General features: G+C 38.0%; 1 protein-coding gene and 1 long non-coding RNA gene across 2 annotated transcripts; one reads left to right on the top strand and one right to left on the bottom strand.

Annotated features, from left to right (window-relative positions):
* Positions 1 to 4,690: 4,690 nt before the first annotated feature.
* LOC136245534 (uncharacterized) lies at positions 4,691 to 5,410 on the bottom strand. Its single transcript, XM_066037060.1, has 3 exons — positions 5,354 to 5,410; positions 5,200 to 5,297; positions 4,691 to 5,102 (listed from the first exon to the last, which is right to left on the bottom strand). The coding sequence occupies exons 1-3, from the start codon at positions 5,391 to 5,393 to the stop codon at positions 4,797 to 4,799; spliced, it is 444 nt and encodes a 147-aa protein (XP_065893132.1). The 5' UTR covers positions 5,394 to 5,410; the 3' UTR covers positions 4,691 to 4,796.
* A 2,246-nt stretch (positions 5,411 to 7,656) lies between these two features.
* Positions 7,657 to 10,419, top strand: LOC136245536 (uncharacterized). The gene is made up of 3 exons (XR_010695919.1): positions 7,657 to 8,507; positions 8,747 to 8,837; positions 10,064 to 10,419. It is a non-coding gene; the product is annotated as an uncharacterized lncRNA (long non-coding RNA).

Consider the following 10,419-nt stretch of genomic DNA (forward strand, 5'->3'; position numbering starts at 1 on the left):
ACTTGAGTTTAGAGCCTTCTGAATCACAAAGGTTACTACTATTAGTAATCATGTGAGTAGTCCAGACAAATCCGAATGTATGCAGATAGTATGTATGATACAACTATCTAATCCAAAGCAGCCAAGCTGTAAAAAAAAGTCTGCGGCCCTCAGAAAGGCTATGGTGAAAAAAGATGTGAAATCCAAGGTGGCGGCCAAGAAATGGCTGTGATGGTAGGTTAATGGTAAAAATTTTAATAATGACAATTCAGGTAAATTTTGTGAAGCGGCACAAAAATTCACCTGAATTGTCATTATTAAATTTTTTACCATTAACCTACCATCACAGCCATTTCTTGGCCGCCACCTTGGATTTCACATCTTTTTTCACCATAGCCTTTCTGAGGGCTGCAGACTTTTTTTACAGCTTGGCTGTTTTGGATTAGATTTCATTTCTTTTTGTATTTGTATACCCCAAAGCCAGCCTATGGCCAGCTTTGGGACTTTTTTAACTTATGTTTTTTTTCTTTACTACAGGAAGAAGAAAAGATGAACTAGATGTACATATGTGACCGGATTTGCGAAAAGGGGCCTTCCACACATATCCAATTTGCCAACTTTGACAATTGATAACTTCCGACTGGAAAGAGCTATTGCCTTGAAATTTGGGCAGTGGTGATTTCTTTGCAGCTGAACTCTCCACATGATGGTTTCTTGTAGCTGAACTCTCTACAAGGTAATTTCTTCTAGCTGATCTCTCTACAGGGAGATTTGTTTGTAGCTGAACTATCTACAAGGTAATGTCTTCTAGCTGATCTCTCTACAGGGAGATTTGTTTGTAGCTGAACTATCTACAAGGTAACTTCTTCTAACTGATCTTTCTACAGGGTGATTTGTTTGTAGCTGAACTATCTACAAGGTAATATCTTCTAGCTGATCTCTCTACAGGGTGATTTGTTTGTAGCTGAATTCTGTACAGGTGGTTTGTTTGCAGCTGAGCTCTTTACAAAATGGTTTCTTCTTCTAGCTGATCTCTCTACAGGGTGATTTGTTCGTAGCTGAATTCTGTACAGGTGATTTGTTTGTAGCTGAGCTTTTTACAGAATGGTTTCTTTGTAGCTGAACTATCTACAAAGTAACTTCTTCTAACTGATCTTTCTACAGGGTGATTTGTTTGTAGCTGAACTATCTACAAGGTAATTTCTTCTAGCTGATCTCTCTACAGGGTGATTTGTTTGTAGCTGAATTCTGTACAGGTGATTTGTTTGCAGCTGAGCTCTTTACAGAATGGTTTCTTTGTAGCTGAACTCTCTAAAAGGTAACTTCTTCTAACTGATCTTTCTACAGGGCAATTTGTTTGTGGCAGAATTTTATACAGGGTGATTTCTTTGCAGCTGAACTCTCTACATGGTGGTTTCTTTGTAGCTGAACTCTCTACAAAGTAATTTCTTCTAGCTGATCTCTCTACATGGTGATTTGTTTGTAGCTGATTTATGTATAGGTGATTTGTTTGCAGCTGAGCTCTTTAAATAATGGTTTCTTTGTAGCTGAACTCTCTCAAGGTAACTTCTTCTAGCTGATGTCTTTACAGGGTCACTAGTTTGTAGCTGAATTCTCTACATGGTGGTTTCTTTGTAACTGAACTCTCTACAAGGTAACTTTTTCTAGCTCATCTTTCTACAGGGTGATTTATTTGTAGCTGAATTCTTTACAGGTGATTTGTTTGCAGCTGAGCTCTTTAAAGAATGGTTTCTTTGTAGCTGAACTCTCTACAAGGTAACTTCTTCTAGCTGATGTCTCTACAAGGTCACTAGTTTGTAGCTGAGCTTTCTACATGGTGGTTTTTTTGTAACTGAACTCTCTACAAGGTGACCTCTTCTAGCTGATCTTTCTACTGGGTGATTTGTTTGAAGCTGAACTCTCTACAAGGTAACTTCTTCTAGCTGATCTCTCTACAGGGAGATTTGTTTGTAGCTGAACTCTCTGCAAGGTAACTTCTTCTATTGATCTCCCCACAGGGCGATTTGTTTGTAGCTGAACTCTCTACATGGTGGTTTCTTTGTTGCTGAACTCTACAAGGTGATTTTTTCTAGCTGAACTATCTCTTTCCATGGTTGCATGAACTCCCTACAAGGTAACTTCTTCTAGCTGATCTCTCTACAGGGTGACTTGTGTGTAGCTGATCTCTATACAGGTTTCTTATTTCTATCTGATCTCTTGAATTCTCTTCAGGGTGACTGCTCTATTAGGATGACTGCTCTATTAGAGTATCTTGATCTCGCACTTGCCGCACCAAGTTGGATTTCGTGTTATAACTCCGTGGCTTTAAGTCTGATTCTTCTACACCATTGATGAGCCTTTCTAAGATGATTACTCCATCTGTACAACGATTTTCAAAGCATTACCCCAAGCGGTTTATCTGGTAGGCGTGGCAAGCAGTCGTTTTTTTATTAGCTGATCTCGATTGCGTAATTGTTACACACTGTTGGTTTTTTCGTTGTATCTTCCTGGTTTTTAGCTCGATTTCTTTCAAACCACAAAAGGTTTGAGGTTCAATAGTTAACCTATTCACCCACCGATTTTCAGCTTCTTCCCATACACGGTTTATCCTGTAGGAGTGACAACATATTGGTGTTATTTTTCGTGCATAATCGCTCATAACTCTTTGACTGTTTATCATATTCCAGCCAAAGTTGGTACCGAGATGCGCCTTTATATCCCCTTCTGTGTGCCAAATTTCAAGGCAATCGGATATGGCGTTCGAGTTTTATAGCAGTTTTTGTAAGTGTGCGACAAGAAAAAGAAAAATAAGAAGAAAAAGAAAAAAAAGAAACTGAACCAATTTTTGAAGTCGCATATCTCGGGAATGCGCGAAGCAATTTCGCTCAAATTTGGAATGTGGAGTGCCGCAGTTGGAGGGCATGTCCACAGCAAAAATCGTCTTGTTTCATCAAGGAAGCACAGAGCTACGGAGGTGCGAAAATTGCGTTTTCTTTCTTCCTGTCAATATACTCACGGGTGTTACGCGCCAGCTTCTTGGGCCGCACGACACACTACTGTGTGTCTTGATTTTCCAATCATTTTAAGCCTGGACTACATGTGTTTATATATAGTCAACACACTGTATCACTGTTTTCAACACTTACCACCATGTGAAATTGTGAATTTAATTAAACACCGGGCATCGGTTGGACCAATCCAAAATAAACTCCTGGTCTGAATAAAGGCCCTATTCGTTTACAGGCCGGGTCAAAAATGCTGGGAAGAAAATAAAAACCTGGGCTTATTATACTAGGAATATTGTAATAGCCACTGATTGGATTCAATAGTGTACTATCATTATCATGATTGTTGCTCACTAGCATGGTAACTGATGGATCACAACCATCCTTGAGCTGTAAATATGGGTATAGAATGGTGGCATGGCATATTGTTCTGTTAAAATGAAACTATTTTATTTAATGTACAGTGAAACCTCTCTTATTCTGGCAGTAATGGTACATATGTATCTCAGAAATGTCCGGAACTAAGAATTACATGCTATAAAATAATTATGCTAACTTAAATTAGACTATGGTACAGCTCATTTAGAGGGTTACTAAATCACTTAGTCACCTGACATGTTCATTTAGTAACCCGCCCTCAGGAAATTTTGTACTTGAAATATAATTATAACACGAAAGATACACTGGAGTACTTGATAATACTGTAATACAATTCTTCTCTGTGCTCTGCAAATAATTCTGGACAAATAGTAGATTAAACGGCGTATCTACTGTAACTCTAGCTGTTACTCTAGTTACCGGTAGAATAATTATTTTTGTGGGCGCTGTAAGGACTTCAGGAAGATACCGTTCTGCCGTTCTGCATTGCTCTTTCACCCCACCCTAATGCTCTGGCTATAAAGGTATGTACTTTAAACCATAGTCTAAATAAGTTAGACACCGCGACCAACGGGAACTAAGCAATTTAGTAACCTCTGTGGTCCTTAGTAGCGCCCTCGCTGCGCTCGGGATGCTACAGCCTCAGGCCATCGGGGTTACTAAATCACTTAGTTCCTTTGGCCTTGGTGTCTAACTATTATTTTGTTTGTTGTGGCTAATTGCTATGCAGTTAAGTGGAACCAGAATCGACGAATTGCACAATCGCATGAATGTATTGGAAGTAGATGAAAAAGCAAACAATTTAAAGCCATTTATTGGAAACTTTTGACCTAGTTTATTCAAGAGGTTTGTCACATTGTGATTTCTGATCTCACCTTATAAGGCCAAGGAATCATGACTCAACGTTTCACCAGAAATGAAACACTACCCTCTACTAATACTGTTAATAGAAGAGATTGCATCTATTAAAGGCCCTATTCTGAATTTTACTTTATTCCTGACCATTTTCAAATGGTTTTTCACTGTTTTTTGTCAATTATGCAACTCCTTGATTCTGATTGGCCAGCCAATATTTTGGTTGGATTGCACTTCTGGGCCCAAGAAACTTGAACATTGTCACCAGATGGTGTTTGTGCATTAGCACAAACCTGGGTGGGCACGAGGCTACTGAAATGGCCATCAAATTCGTCTACACATTCTCTCGATGATGAAAGCTTTTTATAGCATTAAAATCTGTGTATTATTCATTGTAAAAATATTTAAACTGTATTATTGTAACAGAGTAGCAGTCTCTTGCATCACCATTGCAACAATGAATTGTTCACACATCTTCTTTCTTCATAATACATATGTACATACATACCTGTGTACCATGTTGATTACATACAGTAAGTATTATAAACTGATACATATTATGTATCTGTTGTCTGTTTTTTATAGTGAATGTATATAAGTTATAAAGTGAGCCAAGTTGGCTGGCATTTTCTTTGGAGGGGCCTTTTCCAGCACAATGTGCTCCAAGAACATATAAAAGCTCTCTAGCCCTTCTGGGTACTGCATATTATATGCATAGTATGCTGCCAATAAATACACTGGAACCTCCACTGGTGTGCACTTGAACAGCATTGCCTGCTCAACCACAACACCCACCTCTTTCACCTCATTAAGAGTTCCTGTTACTACTAAAGTGGGTGCTGCTTCTTCTACCTCGGCTGCAACATCATCAAGCTTAACAGCAATCTAAAATGCAAATGTAATTATGTATTTGGGATATGTGCCTTTGCTATATGTGCAATGTGTGTGTGTGTGTCTGTGCATGTGTGTGTTTGTGGCTTACCGGGACAATCGTCATAAGTTTTTTATGGTTCGGCTTGGTTTTATGATCTTTTAAGATGTGAACTAGGCTGTACAAAACTTTAATGGTTAAGCTTCCAGCTGTAGAGTAATATGAAATTCATAACAATTCATGTATGTACACTATATATATATACCATCTGAATCATCCAAATCTTTGTTAATATCAATAGACATTCTTTTCTCATTTGTTGCTGTTAGAAAAAGGCCAAAAACTTCTACCATGGCAAGTAGTTAGTTACACAGTGCCAACTCATTACAATTTTGTGCTCTTGAGATCAATTGAATAAGCACCATGTTCCTGCTCAAGAATATTCAGTAGAAGCTTTATCAAATAATATATATCGAGTCTTCCTTATAGGAAACAAAGAACATAAACTTAAACTTAGGTTTTTGAATTATGTTAGTCATGACTCATGACCTGTCATTAATGCGATGTCTACTGTTGACCCATAGGTCACTGGAAAAGGAAACGGGTCCGGAATGTCTGTGTCATGGTGTTCCAAAATGAGGACAGTATTCCCTTGATGATCAGTGGGATCATTGGAAGGTCCTGGCTGATTGTTTACCTGTAAGATAATTTAAGTAATGTATTTTGCTATTTACATGTATTTACACTTTCAGGTTCAAGTTCAGATACTTCTGCACTGCGGTATGCATATAATAATGTACATACAACAAAATTTCATTTTCAATTCTTACTTGAGATACATCAACATGTACTTCAGTTTTCTCAAACAGCTAGAGCAAGTACCTCCGATTTCCCAATGCTTGCACTCCAAGGTCCTTTGGTACGTCATAGCAAATGGCGTCAGTCATTGTACTACCTTCTTCGTATTCCTTGGAGTCAGAAAAGTATTCGCAGCAAAGTATGTTGCTAGTACAGTTACAAAACGTTGGGTGCCAAGAAGCTGGTTAATTTTTAAGAGGAAACCTGTACCGGGCACGATGATTTCAGAAGAGTACGCTATTCCTTCTACACTCACTCATGGTTACCATATCACTTCCACAAGCCGAGTATAACACTAGGTATGCTGTCGCTTTAGTCTTGGCGCAATAGCCATGCTTTGCATGAGATATCAGGAGACTGTACGGCGCCTCTTGCTAATGCGCATTGAGTCCGGCCAATTCACCTCTCGAAGTGGATTGACATGAAACTGGAATGAATGCGCATTGTGGTCAATCCGGCTCAGGTGTGAAATCGTTTGATCCGGCTTCGATGCGCATTCGACTGTAGTGTGAAAAGACCTTTATTTTAGTTAAGTCTGGCGATAAAAGGCAAGAAAGAAAAAAAACTTGAGTCCAGTAGTCCAGTCTAGTGAATGGATACACTTGCTTTTTACCATACTGCAAAGAAGATAGCACAATACCGGTTTCTGGCTGGTACAGTATACATATATTCTGTAAACTATGATATACTGTGCAGATTTTATGTTGTGATTGTTATTGTATATTATAGCCTCTCAAACATGGTGTTTGCTACGCCTACTACCCCTAATCATTGGTGACCTGGTGCCTAAGGATAATCCTTACTGGATAAATTTCTTGAGGCTGATTGAGTTGGTAGATTACTTCAGTGCACCTGAGACAACAATGGATATAGTTGGATATTTAAGGGATCTGATCCAGGAGCATCATGCATGCTTCAAACTATACCCATATCAACGCCTTACACCTAAATTCCACCATCTCGTACATGTTCCTCATTACATCATCCAGTGAGTTACTGTATATAACTTAATATTTGTGACTGGATTAGAAAGAACCCCACATGTTAGCACATCTTTTGAACGCTATTTTATTACATTTTTTCATCTAGATAACCAAAGGAATGGCCAACCAAAATTTCAGCTGTAGAAGCCAAGAGCTTTCTAAGTTACAGTGATACAAAGTGGTAGCAACAGAAAAATCGATTTGTGCAGTGGCATTACAGAAAATTAATTAACTACAGGCGCTTCAATAAATGGTCATGACTTATGACTGCAGTCCTCTATTGAGATGCACAACTTGCACTATCTGGTTCTCCATGAACAGACGAATTCATTGCTGGGCAAGTTTTGTTTTCCAGGCCCTTCCTATGACCAGGGTGAAGATGAAAACGTCACAATGAACTGTTCGTCCGACATGAGGCAGACTAGCTCTCACATCTTCCAACTCCTTGGGGATACTGACATGAAGTTGCTTGGTATTATATCGAGCAGCAATATTAATCATGTAATTCTCAGAATCTCTCATTAGAACAAACTGAACTCTGTCATTTTGTGGAGCAGTATACTTAACTTCTACTGCTACTCCAACATTGAACTTGGGCAATGTGAAATTCATCTCTCTATCTGACACCTTCAAGCTGAGAACGTTTGACCTTTATAGAGAGGTGGCTGGAATATCCTCCATAAAGTAGTCATAGACCACAAACCAAAGTTTGGCCTTTAAGAAACATAATGCTCAGGTTTATCCACACATGCAGTATATCACTTAAATAACAGGCATGTACAAAGGCAGTAAGGATGAAAACAAGTAGTATCATACTGGTTGTAGACAAAATTATGAGTTGAATGAGCTGATTAGGCTGTCTAGCGTTTGAGCAATACTGTTTGAAGTTGTAACAATTGAAAAATCACCTACTGTTTGATCAAATTTATTGATCTAACATTTTTGTGATACAGTGAAACCTGTCTATTCCGGTCATCATTGGGACAAAATTTTCTGACCTCATTAAGGAGGTGGCTGCATTAAGTAGGTCACTTTGTACACAGTTGGCACATGTGGGGATTTTTATAATGGCCAGTTTAGACAGGTGACCTCTTTATGCAGTGACCTGATTAGACAGGTTTCACTACCTATGTACATGCTTATATTTCTTCTAGTTCTAACAACCAAGTCTACTGTAAGAAATGGGACCATCTTTCTCTGTACACATAAATTTGCATGTCATTGTTGCACTGTGTTTCTAAATAAACCACACCAACCTACTTTTTATGTGCAAATCTGAGTATCTGTGCTACAGTATTTTAGAGACCTGAGGAATGGAATACTAATCATGGGTATCACCTCATTACCCTAAACTAGAGTGGAAAAAGTAATTATGTGTATGTTGCAGATATGATCCTCCAGTAAGGATGTGGTGTATGCGCTACGAGGCCAAACACTGCTACTTCAAGAGATGGGCTAAGATAACGGGAAATTTTATAAATATTGCCAAGTCACTGGCTCACCACCATCAGTGATACATCTGCTACAAACTTGCAGACCCACTGCATTTTCTCTTCAAACCAACTGCAGTTGGTCCAGGTACAAGGCACATCACTTAATTGACTGATTGATTGACAAGTGTATCATTTATGCACATGCAGACACAGCATATCATTTGTGTGCATGTGTATATTGTTATGTAGTGTATGTATGTGTGTGTAGTGTGTGTGTGTGTGTTGTGTGTGTGCGTGTAGTGTGTCATATATTCTGGCTGCTAAGTATCAATAAAAATAAGCACGTACCACTATGATCATGTAATCAACTGTTTTTTGCTACAGTAACCTCTTGTGAGATGGATGATCTACAATACAAAGATCTTTTAATAGAGAAATACAGCAACCCAAATATTGCAGACAAACCGATTAACAAGTAAACACAATATCTCGTATGTATGTGACCTATTTTGAAAAACCATCCCTTTCTGCACATGGAGAAGTAGAAAAAAAAAGCAATTTGAAAAATTATTTTTGAAAGTAAAAGGGTTCTTTCTGTGAAGTTTCACGATCAAAGTTGTTTGCTATGAGGATATACCTATATACTGCATCAAGTAGCAATTTCACAGCACACATACCGTAACACAGGCCAATTTACAAAGGAGTAGATTCATTCTCTTAACTCTTAAATCCACATAGAACTTTTGGGGAATGCATATTTATACATTACAAGCATTCGTGGCAGCTTTAATTGGGGTAATTTAACTCATACAGCCTAAAACTAAATGTTGGTTGTAAGTCTGTTCACTGGGTGGTTAAACAATTACAAAGACTTAATTGATATGAAGCATTGAAGGATGGCAATGTGCAATTGCATGAATTGGTTTTCTTGTTTACTTTCAATAGTGGGTTTAATCACGTGAGTCATATGGCCTGACAGAGAATTTAATGAAGAAGTTCATTTCAAATTGCCACCATCGAGTTGTGGATAATTTTATAAAGATAGCTAGATTTCTCTGCTTACATGGCAAGTTTTGTGCTGAGAGTTTAGAATTAGAATAAAACCCTAGTGACCATTTTAATCTTTATTACATCATTAATAGAATAGTGTAAATTGTATAGCAATAGGACCTATGCTTTGAAAGTTACAGTGCTTTGTCTAAGACACATGTGTTAGATCCAGTTTTCTGGATTATGCAGGTTTAAGGTTTAATGGCAGCACCAAAATCTTTTCCCCACCAACCCTGTTAATGGCAGCTTCAAAGAGATCGAAGACCACAGGGATCTTCTACACACATTCATTTTGCCAACTTTGACAATTCGTAGCCGTAACTTTGGATTGTTGTTTGGTCATTATTGAGCACCAACAAAATAGCTTAGAAAGTTTCAAATCTGTTACGTACGTTAAAAACTAGGTTATTGCCTTTAAAGTTCATAGCATTAATTATGAAATACTGAAGTCAAAACCTCTAGTTTAGACATCCGAGACACAGTGATGTGTTGGGTAGTAAATTGGCATTATCTTTGCAATGCTTTCATGAATTTTTCACATACCGTAGATGATATGACCCCTTCCTTGATTTTTATTATAAATACCAATGTGCAGAAAAGGAAAATAAGGTCACATCTACAGTAGTTAAAAATGTTTTGTATGTTTTGTAGATTGAATTGGGTCGAAGTCACAGGGACAACATACAAGCCCTCTTGTGCAGTAGTGGTGGGTTATAATCAAGACCTGCCTACTTTTGGGCAGGTAGTTGAAATAATTTCAGTGGACAAAAAGATATATCTGGTCACACAACTACTTATCACAGAAGTTTTCAATACACATTATCATGCGTATGAAATTACAAAGACATCACACATCAACATCAGTGAAATAGAACACCTACGAGATGACCATCCACTATCCGTTTATCAAAGCTATGACATTAGATTAATCAGGAAATTTTTCATAACGTTTAAATACCATGTATTGAGTGATGTTGACTTACAAATAGTTGATTAAATACTAACAT

The sequence above is a fragment of the Dysidea avara genome, chromosome 15 (genome assembly GCF_963678975.1).
Source record: "Dysidea avara chromosome 15, odDysAvar1.4, whole genome shotgun sequence".
Classification (NCBI taxonomy): domain Eukaryota; kingdom Metazoa; phylum Porifera; class Demospongiae; order Dictyoceratida; family Dysideidae; genus Dysidea; species Dysidea avara.

What these genes read in the sequence shown, in the direction of transcription:
- LOC136245534 (XM_066037060.1), bottom strand. Translation starts at nt 5,393, where the DNA reads ATGTCTATTGATATTAACAAAGATTTGGATGATTCAGATG. An exon ending in AGATTTGGATGATTCAGATG is followed by an intron (nt 5,298 to 5,353) that starts GTATATATATAT and finishes ATTACTCTACAG; the next exon opens with CTGGAAGCTTAACCATTAAA. An exon ending in AACTTATGACGATTGTCCCG is followed by an intron (nt 5,103 to 5,199) that starts GTAAGCCACAAA and finishes TTTGCATTTTAG; the next exon opens with ATTGCTGTTAAGCTTGATGA.